A 16,381-nucleotide genomic window follows, 5' to 3' on the forward strand; every position below is an offset into this window, starting at 1 on the left:
CACCTTTCGAAAGCGCTCGGGTTATAGGGTTTTTATTCATTTCTACCAAGACATCTTGAACCTACATGTTTTTCGAACATCATGAATGTTATATTACCGTATCTCTCAAAAATATAAAAGGCCTTTCGTGTAGATATCTAAAAATCAATATAATATGTCTTTGCGTAAAGTATTCTCAAATATATCCTTAACTTTTGATAGAAGGGCTGTTTTCTTCTTTTTCTACTACTCTAAAGTTAAGTCCCAGCATGGCCAGGTGGTTAGAGCGCTCGACTCGTAGTCTGAGGGTCGCGGATTCGATTCCCCGTCACACCAAACATGCTCACCCTTTCAGGCGTTATAATGTGGCGGTCAATCCCACTATTCGTTGTTAAAAATGTAGCCTAAGAGTTAGCGGTTGGATGGTGATGACTAGCTGCCTTCCCTCTAGTCTTACACTGCTAAATTAGGGACGGCTAGCGCAGATAGCCTCCGTGTAGCTTTACGCGAAATTCAAAACAAACAAACCAATCTAAAGTTAAATGATAGAAATATAAACTTGAAAAAAGCTTTGATCGCTAGGTGACCTATGACTCATAGGAGTATTTCTTCCAACTTATTCCTCAGTATGTTATCACTGCGTACAGTTTGTTAAAATATTTGTTTTAATTGCTATAATGAACCCATTCTTCTGACTTAAAACTATTTGAATGTAAATTAAACTTTTTATGGTCTGTTTTCACATCAGATTGGTTAAAAAAAAAGTTCAACCAATCGATGTATAAAATTATTACACGGCAAAACCAAGTCTTAATTCTCCCGACTAAACCTTTTTCAAGATATGCTTTGTCCTCACTTTCTGTGCATATTAATTAACAGACAAATTCATCAGAAATCTCTAGCTAAAAGCTGGCCTTGAGACTGACAATATTGATGACGTCTTTGCCTTGTCTCGTTTGTTACCGCTTGAGAATATCCAATCGGAGAATATTCAGGGAATCTAGGTGTTCATTTTTTGCTGTTGTTTTTATTAGACTATTCATATTTTAGATTTTTCTTCCTTGTATCTATGGGATTTTTTCTTTTTCTTTTTGCAAAAGGAGGGAGGAAGTCACTTCCCTGTACACCCCCTAAATTCAACACTGTGGGAGATGGGTTATTTGCGCTGTGTTACGCTGCAAGGTATGAGCTTCAAATTGTTCTCCGAACTTTTCAGCAAATTTACTTTAAAATGTTTGATATCATCGTTTTGGTAAAAGAATATAACAAAACCGGACTAAGTTTGGTATCAACACCAAAGAAAGTGTATTTTACGAAAGCTGATGTCAAAAAGTTGAGCTTTACAAAAGTTTGTTTGTTTGTTTGAAGTTATGCACAAAGCTACACAATGGGTTATCTGTGCTCTGCCCACCACGGGTATCAAAACCCGGTTTCTAGCGTTGTAAGTCCGTAGACATGCCGCTGTGCCACGGGGGGGGGGGGCTTTTACAAACGAAAGAGCTTACGTTAAGACTACATTTCACTTCTTGTAGCCTACAGCACGTTTTAGTCATTAAGCTAAACTTAGTACTTCGTTAACGTCAGTTACATTGCTAGAGGCTTAAATCTTAATAAAACTTTGGAAAAAAATAATCATAATAAACACGAAAACTAATTTGTTTAGCTTAAAACACAGAGGTACCTTTTTAGTACATCACTGTTTATTTATCTGCCAACATTTTAGCCTTAAGGTGTTCCAGAGGTTAAAATGTCAAGGTTAATTGGCGTGATGTGCATATGACATCCACGAAAATTATCTCTTTAAAAAACAAATAGTCCCAGTGAAATTATATTTCCTGTAAAACACATTTCTGATTAACATCCTGTTCTTACAAAATGTCAGGATACTGCCTAAAAGGCTATATCTATAAATACACAAAAAATAAGTTCTTTACAAAACGTTACTTTCTATAGTTTTATAAATTTCGATGTATTTTAATTTCGAAGTTTACGCTTCACTTATATAAACTCTGACATTGTTAACTAGCAAGTATCGGTTTGTTTGTTTACTTAAAAGTTCGCGGAAACCTACACAAAGAACTATTTGCGCCAGCTGTCCCTAATTTTGAGCCGATGCACTAAAATAAAGGTAGCTAGTTTGTAGAACCTACCACCAACTCTTCGACTACTCTAACCGGATAATGTCACTATTACCCCACACAAATAGCCTCTAAAGCGCGAGACTCCTTTTCGCGGCAATGGGATGCGAACCTAGAATCCACAGATTCACAGTCAGAAACATTTACATCTAGACAACACCAAAGCCCCAAGGCTTAAGTTAAAGTTTACAAACCGATACACTCTCCATCTTAGCCTCTAACGGTAATATAATAAAACTGTTTAAATATCTTTACCCACGTTGTATAAATATTATTAGTATAATTGAAATCGTGTTTTTAAAACATTTTTGGGATAATTTAGCTATATGAACCACTCACTGATTTTAAATCCCTAACGATGACCTCAAGAGTGATTTACAATGCATTACGATTTGTCTGTAAAATAATTCTCTGAACCAATAATTTTGAAGTTCACATATGGAAACTATGGGTGAAAGAAAAATAATTTGACATCAGCGCGAAATACGTTAAATACAAGTACTTCGTGTAAATCTCCTGCCTATAGAATATACTCAGTATAGAGGACTTTCACCCACGTGATAGTACGACGTCAGTGAAAGTTTAGACGCCATATTGCAGGTCACATCGGTAGTTTCAAGCATAGACAAGGTAATATTGAATTCACCTACTGCTACACGTAAAAGCACTTATATCTTTTGTCATAAAGTACAAAGTTTAGATATAATATCTAAGAATTGGATATATTGCTAAATTAAAACTTGTTGGCATGTCTCATTACTTACCACAAATGCTACTTCCAACACTTGACATAGTGCCCGACCTTCAGTAGCCAGATATATACAATTATATAATTAACGGTCCGTTTCAATATACTGGGGAGTCATTGCAGGGCCATATAAGTTATTGTTGGATGTGTATTGAAAGAAAATCCCAAGTATGGGTAGATTCCTCATTCTATCCAAGGAGCACCATCCGTCCTCTTCCTCTTTTCTTTTTTTATTAGAACGGAAGAAACTTCGAGGGTTTTATCCCCAAATCCACCCCTGTCTACTGCTCTGCCGCCATCATTTTATATTTCACTTTTTACTACGTATAAGTTTACCGCATATACAACAATTAAATTAATTGCATATAAAACATACATTATCGGACTCGTAACATCCTAACAATGAAGAGCAGAGGCGTGGCTAGACAATGGAACATGAGGATCGTGACCCGAGTCTACTTGATAGTGCCTCGAATACCCAGATGGTGTCTTGAAAAATCAGAATGAAAATCATGATCGATATCATACAGAAACGCCGAAAATTCCAGAATATTTTAAACACCTGGCGATGCCTCTGATGAAGAGCAAGAATAATACAAGTAGTATTGTTAGGTATTTGGCCTAAAAATACGCATCATTTTGAAACGAACCAAAGTTATAAACTTAAAGATCTAAGCCCTTTTCAAACATATCAGTACTAATAAGAAAACACTACCTGGTACTTACTTTTCATATAAGGAAGCAGTACCACAAGAACATGAGAAGAAATACCCCAGAATGAAGGTAGATTTCGTCAAATTTTCTTTTTTACCCTAGCTTTAAAGTATAAAGTTGACAAAAATATTATTAGTTCTCTCCCCACTCTCTTTCCTACTGAAGCACAAATACTAATTGCTATAACATTTGTAGGAGGGGGGGGGGTATTTCCTGGGAGGTATAGAATAGTTACACGAGTCATACTTCCTTAAGTAAACATTACGATTTCCTAGACACCTTTCCTAAATATCATACAACATATACAATGCCAGATATCTGGTATTATTATTTTTTTAATGTATACGGTATAAAGATTATTTGCTGTAATCATGCCGCTTGACTGGCAATATGGCGGATAGACGTATTCACGTGAGTGACGTCACATGAAAATTCTTTGCAGGTCTGCAAAGTATTTTAAAAGAGGTAAAAACGTATTCTTTAAACTGAAAAAGTATATGAACGACTGTTGAAGGCTCCATTGTAATATATCATTTTATGGTAGCAGTATATTCTTTATTATGTTTAGTTGTCTTAAAATATATTTGCAGCTTTGTAGCATAATATTAAGTGATTGTTTTCGTCTATTATGTTGTAAAATTGAACGATAAACGTCGCTATGTAGGGTTATCGCCTGATTGCAACTCAAAAATGAATTAGCCTAATTGAGAAAATTCGTGAAACGTCCAGAAAAAAGTAAGATATACATAATTAAGCATGGCAAGAAATTTCAGGTCAATCAATATTTAATACAAGTAGTTCTAAATAAGAAATTACTAAATACCATGTAAACAACAATCGTGTACTATTAATGAACTATTAAAGTTTTAGTTTTTTCGGCTATATTCAACCAGTAGCCTATTTTTAACAAACCTTTCACTTTGAGCCACATTTCCAGAGTACAGTTCAGGATAGGCTTAATTAAAACTGCGATTGTTAAATTTCTTGAAAAGTTTGTTATTAAGCATGAAGCTACACAATGCTGTGTCCACCGCCCCGTGGATTGGACTGTAAATTTTAGCGTTATAAACCTTCAAACTTACCGCTGAGCCACTAGGAGGCTTCTGGAACAGGTTTTTCTTTTTAATGTTTATAATCAATATCCGGAAGAAAATGAGTTTCAGTAGGTAATAAATTATTCTGTGGTATTTATAATTTTATTATCCATATGAGCTTGTAAAGATTTTATATATATTCATACTTTCATTTTGTTTTATTTTTGAGACAGTTTGTGGATTGTCTATCAATTTAATAAAAAGCATCCAACTGACGCAATGCCAATGACAACTCAACACAAAAATACGAAAGAAAAAAAAAGATTTCTTTTGAGGAAAATTCTACTTAATTCCTGTTAAAGAAGGCAAACCTTTTTACGCAATAAACTTCACAGTAAAGTACAAGAGAATAGAAAAAAATTATCACCAGCTATTTTCACGGTAGTTTAATACTACGCAAGGCCTGCGTATGTTTTAAGTGTTGCAATATTGATAAATTGTATTTATACCCGAAATGAAAATTAGTGATATATTTACAAACATCACAATCTTCGTTCAAGACGGAGGTAGCATTTAACAATTCATTCAAAGTACGACGTTATATTTCGTGCATTTGTGCGTATGTTCGTGAGCGTTTTGTGTGTGAGTATGGACCTTTTTAATGTTAGATCACGGTATATCAAATTCAGCATCCGCTATTTAATTATAATGTGGATACAAATTACGATTATTTAGTTACTAGTGAATCGATATGCTTCAAGCTAAATTATATAAAATTATCTAATAACATTGAAACTAAGGGTGTTATAAATATTTAATTTAGTGACATTGAAACTAAGAGTTTTTTAATTATTTTATACAGCGACATTGAAACTAAGGGTTTTTAAATTATTTTATGCAGTGACATTGAAACTAAGGGTTTTTTAATTATTTTATACAGCGACACTGAAACTAAGGGTTTTTAAATTATTTTATGCAGTGACATTGAAACTAAGGGTTTTTTAATTATTTTATACAGCGACACTGAAACTGAGGGTTTTTAAATTATCTTATGCAGTGACATTGAAACTAAGGGTTTTTTAATTATTTTATACAGCGACATTGAAACTAATGGTTTTGTAATTATTTAATTTAGTGACGTTGAAACTAAGAGTTTTTATAATTATTTAATATAATGGCATTAAAACCAAGGATTTTGTAATTATTTCATGGTGTTTGACATTTCAAACTAATATATCTAAAAGTGAAATGAACCGTGAAAATAGTCTTCCTGTTCCTATTGTTACGCTAATAACCGTTAAATAGCCTTTGTCAGTTCTTTTTTTTTCTTCTTTTTTCAAGAAGAAGTATTATAAAACTATGATTCTACTACACTCGTTTTCATACAAGTGAAATAGGATAAAGAAGGGACTAGTGGGGTTAATCATACTGTAGAAGAACGATGCTATTGTTTTCAGGTATCGTTCTTCCTCCATCGTCTATTGTTCTCAGTCTGATGGCCGTGATCACACGCTACTTCTCAACACCGTCATTTCCCCTGTTACAAGCTCCTGCGAAGAACGCTGAGGTTAATCCTAAGCCAGGAGTCTTGACAAACTTTTCACAGACCCTCTTATAAAGTGTGATTAATCCTCCTGTACTGACTGGATTTAAGAAAAAAAGTGGAAATTCTCACAGCGATCTTCACTGTTGGGTGGCTCTCATGCCCAGTAAATGGCGAAAGAACTCTACTTGTGCTTTCTCGCACATGGCGTCCAAACAAGGAAATAAAAATAACCAGTGCTTCAAAAACGTGTATTAGTGCTAGTGAGCAGACGAAGATCAAATAAACATAGAAATGTATTTTCGTTTTTTGATACAAGTCAACCCCATCGTTACATATCATAAAGCTAAAAAATTTAATAACATTAAGAGCGCCCTTCATTTTCGAATGCAAACATCTGCAGTATCGCTTACCGTTCATGTGAGCAGGATGTTGATTGGTTCGAAATATTATACGTCATAAACAAACATCCGTTTCCTGGAGAACATGTAAAGTAAATACGTGAAACGCTCGTTCATAGTGTTTTATCTTTCGTACCGCGAGACGATCTGTACGGATATCACCCAATATTCTTTACAATTGTATGTAAATCAATCTAATATTGTTATAATTATAAGAAATACAGAAAAACAAGAGATAATTATGTCTACTACCTTACTGGAAAAAAACAAGAAGGAATTCTCAATAGCTGCGGCACTAATTCTTTTTACGCAGGATTAGAGTAAATTAATCTACGAAACCTTTGTTTCCCTTCTTATTGGCTATATTTTTGTGCACCAGCAATACCAAGAGTGGGGCGCGTGCATACTAGATTCGATTATATTACTCATCAGAATCTCTACGAACCTACTCTCAAACTGAAATTATTTTAGGCGGGATTAGAATAAATTAAATCTTTGAGGTCTTAGGCGTGGTCAAAGATATCATCGAAAGGGTTTGACCTTCTGAGTCGAAAACTGCAATTAGATCTCAAATCGGTCAAGAGATGACGGAGCTATGAGCTAAAAATTTGTACTTGGAAAAAAACAACAACAACTCAGAGACGTTCTATGAGCCGCTATGCCGCGGCTAAAAATCCAGCAAGTTACACCAGTTGTCCACAACAGTTTTTATTATTAATAAAACCCAATTCCAGCAGCGGCCTTCATAAACAATCATTATTTTAGTATACAAAAAGCACAAAAGTTCTTAATACAGTCACATGACTTCCGCTAAAAAAATATAATTAAAATATTAAACTAAGTTGTAACCACTTAGCAAACCCGAAATTATCACGTTCTAACCACTCAGATTCGATTTCTATCCTTATGTAATTATCACCTAATTAGTTACTTGTATCCAAATTGGATTATCTAACTATTGGATTATCTAACTATATTTTTTTCGAATGATAAAAGTATTAACTTATTCAAGTAAGTATAATAATCACTTAAGAAGGAATATGTATAATTTGAAGTTGAGCTTGATAAATATTTTCAGACATTTAGAAACTCTAAAAACACAATTCTTAATAAATACAACTGTGTGAATACATACATATGAAGAGGAAATTCAGTTTCATGCTATATTGCTAGATAATAGAGCTGTCTTGAGCATGAAGTTCTCTCAAATTTGCACAATATTAAACATGAACGAACTAAGCAAATTGATTCATGCCTACTGAATACAGCTACAAACTGGTTCACACACTCTGAATACAGTTATAAGCTGATTCACACACCCTGAATACAGCCGCATGAGTACAGCCACAAGCTGGAAGTACCGACATACGCTCTGGGTACAGCCGGAAACTAGCGACATACGCTTTGAATACAGCCGGAAACTAGCGACATACGCTTTGAATACAGCCTTAAGTTGTTCACATATGCTTTGAATATAACCCAATTAATATACACTACAAGTAAAACTTTCAGTTAGAGACACACACACACACACTATGAATACATGGTTACTTTAGAGACAAGAGGTGGGATTACGCCATAAACTTAAGTACACGTATATGAATACTGTCTTAAACTGGTGATACAAATTTGATAACACACTAAGTAATATTCTTAAGTCGATGACATAAGATCTTTAAACATTATGTTTTCCATAAGTTTAGTGAAATTCATAAAAGATTGATCGAGCTATTTCATAACTAAAATATTACCCAAGATTACTAGAATTATGCAATTATAGATATTTTATATTAATAATCTCTACTACTGCACTAAGCTGAGAAAAGCATCTGTTCAAGACACATCACGAACAAGTCAAATAAGATTCTTGTCAACCCCTACGATAAGGACTTTCTCGCAGTGTTAACAAAAATAATCAGAAACGAATATTAGGTTTTCAAACCTATACAATACGACCGGAATTATAGTGTAGAACGTGATCGTACGTATTAAGTTATTTCTAAATAACATCCCCTCCCACAAACACACACACATTTTTGTGTTCTTCAAGTATTTTTTCGTTCACACGGAAAATATCAAGCGCCACCTACCTAATGGCTACTGCTCAGTTAGTGAGACTGTATAATGTCAGATGTACCAATGATAAAAGTACGAAAGCGCTCATACATTTCAAGTGCATAATATTTGTAATTTAATGTATTAATTAAGGTTTATTTTAATAATATCACGCGTAAGTGACTGAGATAATAAAGTTTGTAACTTCTACTGGGTGAAATACGCAGTAGCTAACATTATTACGCTGTTAATCTTTCATAGAATTGGTCTCTTTTAAAGTTGTTCGTGATTTTTACACGTGTGTTTATTCCTCTTTATGCTCGTACGAAGGAGGCCTTTAGTTACACGTGTCATGTTTTGAAACCGAAATAAAAATTAAGTGTATGACAACGACACTTTTTGAATACTTATGAGTCCCATTAGAATCAGAAAAAAATTACTAATTTTCTTTAGTGTAATTTCAAACTAATGACTCATTCAAAGTATAGGCTTTCATTAATTATTTGGGTTTGAATTTCGCGCAAAGCTACACAAGGACTATATGCGCTAACCGTCCCTAATTTAGCAGTGATAGATTAAAGGGAAGGCAGCTAATCAACATCACCACCGCCAACGCTTGGGCTACTCTTTTACCAACAAAAAGTGGGATTGACCGTAACGTTACAATGCCCTCATGCATAAAAGAGCGAGCATGTCCGATGTGACGGGGATTCGCAGATTGCGAGTCAAGTACCCTAACCACCAGGCCACGCTAGAGCAGAATGAAATTGCATCTCAAGCGTTGATTATCGTATTGGCCTTTCCGAACTGTCTCTATTAGTTTTCTCCGAACGATGAACGGTGAAATCTTTATGTGTAGGGGAAACACTAAAACCGATCTAATACGTCCTGAAGATCGGCAAGTCTGGTATACATCAATTGTAAGTCTCAATCTTTTAGTAACAGCCAGTATCATTGTCAACGCTGTTGGCAAGTACAATGATTGTAATTGGTCCGATCTGCATAAGTGGACGATGGTTATATTCAGATCATTAGAAAAATAATCTCAAACAATTTAAATTTTATTCCTGAAGAAGCAGTATACGTTTTGCTGGGATAACGTGTATTATTTTCGTTAATTTATCACTCCTTATGTATAATTTATTTTTTTACTCGTTGAATTTCGACCTCAACAAATAACTCCATACTCAGCTACTAACTGCATTAAACAAGTACTAGATAACTTCTGGAATAATTTATCTTGCACACAAGATTTAATTTCATTAATTAAGTTCGCCAAATTTGATTTTTCTGTTTCGTTAGTTTTTTTATTTCTTTTTGTTTGTTTGTTTTTGGTCGCTTAGGGTTTCAAAGAATGCTATATATATCTGAGATAGTGTTTCATTGTTGTGAATAAATCCACTAAGCAGCTAAAGCTAAATGTATTTAATGAACAATCCTTTTATTCGTGTTTTTGGTTCGTAAGATTCCTTTAGATCTTATTTCCTTATAACCGTATTCCCGATAAATAACGTTTAACTCACCTTTGTCATCACTTACTGGAGACTGTACGGTGATGCACATGTCATTATCCAATGGAAACTGGTCACAACGGACCATGTCCGGCCAGGGATAACCGTATGTATTCATCCTTCTCTCGCAGCCTTGACGGACGGCCTCGCATAGGGAACGGCACGGATAGATCGGTCGGTCCAGGCAGACTGGCGAGAACAGCGAACACAAAAACAACTGTGTGTCCGGGTGACATTTGAGATTCAAAAGAGACACCCAGTGACTAGCTTGTTGGGCTACTTCAACCATCGTGTCGTGGCCTAGCAAGTTAGGAAGCCGCATCTGGTCATATCCGATACCACTGCAAAGGGTAAGTTTTTGAGGAATTTTAACACACGGCGGCGAGGTTGTCCTCATACCCGACAAGTTCCAGGTAGTTTGGTATGACAAACCCATGCCGGCTAAAATTCCACTCATCAGAAACACCTGCTGAAGGAAAAGTAACCATTTCATGTTTCCTGGTTTGTATTCTCAAAGTTCCTATCGAACTAGGCCATATTATATCTACAGATACTCATATGCTTCTGAAGATGATAGAATGTCAACATGAAGTCCAATCATGATGCAAGATTATTGTGCACTCCGTCAGCATCTCTGGTAGTTAAATGTACGTGTCTTTGGTCACATAACGACTAGCTAAATCTTTCTTTTTTCGATGATCAGAAAAATACACCTGTCAAACGACAGACAAGAAAGGCCCAGTAAGCGTTCGCGTTTTGATAGAAAAGACCAGCGACATCTATCGTTCTTCTTCCCTCGTAGCCAACAAGATCTGTACCTAGATCTTAACCCACGGTTTTTAAATTCTCTCATGTCGCTAGAGCGGTGTGTTTTAACTGCATGGGGTAGGCCACGTGGCTTCTTTTAACCAATCCTATATAATGGAGAGCCACCAACTAATGAAAGATATCAGGATTTACGTCATCGATGGATAAAACGAGGTTAAACGAAAGAGAACTCAATACCAGACGCCAAGGAAAGCACAAATATGTTTATGAAAACTAAGCCTTTTCTTTCTAATAGATTATAAAGATATAAAACAGCAAGTCTTCCCTTGATGACGTACGATGCCAAAAAAAAAAGAATAAAAATACCGGTCAAATTTCAAAATAGAATCAAATGATATCCCAACGGTTAAGACAACCGAAATCTCTCTACCCTTCACAAGTACACCTGCATGTAAATAATATATATACCAACTTGAAACTTATCAAAAAAAGTTGTCTTTACGATATAGCAATCCATCCTTGAAAGTGGGTTATATCATTCCCATGTAACAACAACGCATATTTTGTAACGATATAAGCATAAACAATTTGTAATTAGGGGTTATACAATTATCACATAACGATAAATAAACACAAATGCCATAAATGTTATCATAACAATACAATCACACAAATTTCTAATTACACATTATATTACGATGTCTTAATGAAACCAAAAAGGTCATGAAATGTATTAAATTTATTAGAATGATTATTAACTCGTTGGTGATTTTTTGACATATTTCTACAGTTACGTTTGTTCCTTGTTTTAACTTTGTATTTTTTTCAAATTTTGATTTTATACTTGATACAAACCCATTTCTTTACAGTGGAGTAACACAAACTCACATTCTTTATGTTGGAGTGATACTAACCCTATCTGTATTTCATAAGAAAGTAATAAAGTTTAGCAAAAAAATGCGAGTTTTGGAAAAAAGAGAAAACGGGTTAGAACTATCTGAAAATTTTACAATGCATATCCAGCTTTTTGCAAATATATTTGTTTGTTTTAATCTTCAAATTATGTATTTGTATTTATACTACTCATTACCGGTAGGGGTTCACATGTTGCATGATATTAAAATCACTCAGTTTTTATATAAAATACACTTACGGGACCCCAGCGGTAATTCGTAGAATTAATTGTAATATTGGTGGTATTTTTGTTTATATTTTATTATGGACCCTACATAAAAAATAATAATAATGAAATTATAAGCAAGATGGCGCGTTATAACAATTTAGAAAAAGATCTGTAAAAAGGCAATATGGCCCAAAGACCCAGTCGGTAGTTATGGGGTTAAGAAATGAAGAGTTTCCTTAAATGTCAACTTACTACTGTTTTTTTGTCTCACAGTCGAAATGTCAACTTACTACTGTTTTTTTGTCTCACAGTCGAAATGTCAACTTACTACTGTTTTTTTTTTGTCCCATAGTCGAAAAATCATCGATGTCATACACTTCAACGATTGTGGGTAATAACTGTTACTTTGATAATTTATTTCCCCATACTTTGGCCCTCAAGACTTCACCACTGTTAGTAGAACACGCAGGGGGACTTTGTATTTCTTTTCGGGAGGATATCAGATAATTTGGTATATCGTTCATTTTTATTGTCGTAAGTTTAAATTTTAAAATAACTTATTTCTCACCTATGATAACAGAAATTTCATTCTTATTCATCATCCTAGCATGTTTAATCAATTAGGCAAGAATATCGATTGTGTATGTATTCGTACAGTATTTTAATTGCTGATAAACAAAATACTTTTTATGTTACCGATAATAATTTGGAATTAGTATTAATAAATCCCTCGTGAGATTTTTCGTACTTTCTTTAGTTACACTTTTTTTTTTCTGTACTAACACTACAGTATGTATTTCTTTATATAGTCTTACCTTTATTCAGTCACACACTGAGATCATCATCATTCTCCCAGTAAATTACCACCACATGACTCACCTACGCCTTACCTTTGTTCAGTCGTATGTACGCTATTATTCTACAGCTAAACCACAACTACATGACTATCTTTCTATTATTCTACAGCTAAACCACAACTACATGACTATCTTTCTATTATTCTACAGCTAAACCACAACTACATGACTATCTTTCTACTATTCTACAGCTAAACCACAACTACATGACTATCTTTCTATTATTCTACAGCTAAACCACAACTACATGACTATCTTTTTATTATTCTACAACTAAACCACAACTACGTGACTATCTTTTCCGCTCATCTTTTGCTTTATAACTCTTATTGTATTATTAATACGTAAATCACTACGATACGAGTTTTTTCATTCTCTCTTTTATTCACACGCATTATAATACGCTCCGCATAAATCATTTTCACCACGAGCGTTAGTTTTTTTATTCTTTTGTATTACATTATTCAACCGCTAGATTACCATTATGCGAGTCATTTCCAACCTTTATCTTCAGATTAGTTTAAAATCGAATAATAAATCATTGTACCCGTAAAATATCCCCACCAATACAAAAACACTCGAGTTTCATTATATTTCATCTTTAGCCACATGCCTAGTGGATCTCAGGAAGAAATACAAACGTAGAAACTATAATTTTAGATAATAACTGGTACATTAATGAAAAAAGTTTCTCTGTATTTCGTTCCTCAAGACGTTTACCACTCTCAGTATATTTTAACGTGATGACGTTCCGATTGGGAACGTTTTAACAATAAGTAAAAACAAAAAAACTTTGAACTTTACAATAGTCTTGAGAAACTAAAATAAATCAAAAATTTCTACAAATTTAACATAATACTGAGTTTTAAAACATTCACTTGTTTTAAATCCTTTCATGATCTATATTAAAGCACATAAATTAGAACATATTGGTTACCCAACGCTTTTGATTTGAGCTAGACAAGTTTGATAACTAATATTATCATGTTGTCTTATCCATCTTTATCTAAAGACTAAAAGTAATGTTACCGTGATTTAACATGATGATCAATCAATTAAATATGTTTTACTCTAACAAGAGAGTATTTTGTTTATATTTAACTTATAGTTTAACTCTAACATGATAACAACCTTGTCTGATGTTTTTATCGTGGCAATAGCACATTTGTGGCGTTTAGACTAGCAAGTAGTTGAGTCTGTTATTTCTAAACTTAAAAATTATTAATAAGGCTAGTTATGTTTAAAATTAACAATACTTCGATAAGTAAGATTATTATATTTGTAACATGACAATGGTCCAGTTACTTATATTCAGCGTGACATGTTTGGCTATTAAAACACGTAAATGATCAAAGTTTTTTAGTACACAATTAAATATTGTTTTCTAAGACCGATCAACGGCCTCAAAACAGACGATCTACATACACGTTTCGAACTTAGGCTACAGTGTAGTTAAATACATTTTAACGTGTCAATATTACAATTAGATGATTTTACTATAACTGAGAAAACAGTTCCATTGGTTATGTTCAAACCAAAAAAATAATAAAAATAGTTCCTAGGCTTTAGTTATATGTTAACGCGATGATAGTCCGATTGGGTGCGTTTTAACAAGAAAAACAAACAACAAAAAAACAGCCTGATTAGTCATGTTTGAACTTTCCAATATTCTTGTTCTTTTTGTCTTAACCTAATAACAGTATTGTATTTGTTTTAGTGCGACGATAGCTAAATTTTGAAAGGTAAAGAATCCCCGAACACATAACGACAATCTTAAAATTTGGCAAATAAACAAATACCCCGCGAAACTGAGAACAGATAATAAAGTTACTAATAAACATTTTTCTCGTTAAGAATCAAAAACTGAGTTTTAAAGTTAACCACGTCATTGTTACGTCTAAATAACAAATATGGTAAGAACACAAATTATGAAATAATCCCTCGACTGCCACTTACCTCCATCAATAGGAGACTGCACGGCGATGCACATGTCGTTATCCAAGGGAAACTGGTCACAACGGACCATGTCCGGCCAGGGATATCCGTATATATTCATCCTTCTCTCGCAGCCTTGACGGACGGCCTCGCATAGGGAACGGCACGGATAGATCGGTCGGTCCAGGCAGACTGGCGAGAACAGCGAACACAAAAATAACTGTGTATCCGGGTGACATTTGAGATTGAAAAGAGGCACCCAGGGTCCAGCCTGCTGAGCGACTTCGATCATCGTATCGTGCCCTAACAGATTGGGAAGTCTCATCTGTGTGTACCCGATACCGTGGCAGAGGGTTAAATTCTGGGGTATGTCCACACAGGTTGGTTGGGTCAACCTGCTACCCACCATATTCCAGTCGGTTAAATAAGTTGATGTCAAGCCCATTTGGACACCGTTCAGTAGCAGCCCCAAGACGATAAAACGCTCCATCTTGAAACTGTATTTAACTCAGATATGAGATGTTATTAATATATATATATATAATATATTCTGTTCGTTTGGCACTACAGATGACAACGTCTACTAGATTTACTACATCATCGTAAAGCGGATATAAGTCAAGGTCAAAATAGACAAAGAATGCTACGGATATGTAACTTGTGCTCAATAAAGCTCTTAACGGTAAAAATAAATTTTTTGTTCACTTTATCTAAATAAAAACATATCTAACCGACAGTGTACAGACGAAGGAAAAAACTGTGTTCTGTTCCAAGTGCAAGATAGACAAGCGCTGGCGCGCGTGCGTGTTCAAGTAAGAAGCATCCCTCTTGCGGTGGGTAGCTCTGTTCATACATACGCTCAAAACTTTGGAAATCTCTGTTGTCGCTTGTCTACAAGGTCTCAGCTGGATCCAAGGATCACGTGACTTCCAATGACCAATCCGAAAAGACATAGAGCCGCAAGCAGCGTCGCCTCTAGCTGGGAGGATCTGCGTTATCTCGATCCTAATCGCCGATGAGAGGAGATCAGCATGCTAGGAATGTCAAATACCTGTCTTGCTTTGCAAGGCAATTGCTGTTACAAAAACTTGTTCAACCCTCATCCATACTTGTACAAGTTTTTGCTGCACCAGCCAAGGCTACTGGAGGACGTTAGCTTTTATTAAAGTTTTTAATTTACAAAATACCTGAATATAGAGTGCTTTTTATAGAAAAATTACACACATATATTGCAAAGCACTTTTGGCTTTTACGAGGATGGACAAACAAAGCTTAAGTATATAAAACAGACTTTTAAGATAATAGATTTTGCAAGATAAATCTTTAAGTTTACAACATGCATAACTACGTTATCTTTGCTCTGCACTGTACTAGATTTAACCAGGTGCTATGAACATGCCCAATGGCACAGGAGGGGGTCGTTGAGAGGAAAACGCATTGCCACTGTCCCAATTTACTCCCCTCAGTGAAGGCGACGAAGTTGGTGGGCGTCCTTCCTCATTCAGTACCTAGGTTTTGACAAATGAACCTTTTAATTCCGGCTGGGTATTTCACGCGGGGTTAACAATGGGGCGT

At 34.8% G+C, this 16,381-nt stretch overlaps 1 protein-coding gene across 2 annotated transcripts in view; it reads right to left on the minus strand.

The window, feature by feature from the left end:
- LOC106464906 (secreted frizzled-related protein 5-like) overlaps nucleotides 1-15,664 on the minus strand; it is a 78,410-nt gene extending 62,746 nt beyond the window's left edge. Inside the window, exon 1 of one of the 2 annotated variants that reach the window (XM_013925077.2) lies at nucleotides 14,828-15,664. In XM_013925077.2, coding sequence (XP_013780531.1) covers nucleotides 14,828-15,296 — 469 coding nt within the window. In that variant the 5' untranslated portion in view covers nucleotides 15,297-15,664. Of the gene's footprint in view, nucleotides 1-10,135; nucleotides 10,923-14,827 lie in introns of those variants that run through there. The other variant, XM_022392711.1, reaches the window with a different exon arrangement.
- Nucleotides 15,665-16,381: the final 717 nt, after the last annotated feature.

The sequence above is a fragment of the Limulus polyphemus genome, unplaced genomic scaffold, assembly GCF_000517525.1.
Source record: "Limulus polyphemus unplaced genomic scaffold, Limulus_polyphemus-2.1.2 Scaffold1776, whole genome shotgun sequence".
Lineage (NCBI taxonomy): Eukaryota > Metazoa > Arthropoda > Merostomata > Xiphosura > Limulidae > Limulus > Limulus polyphemus.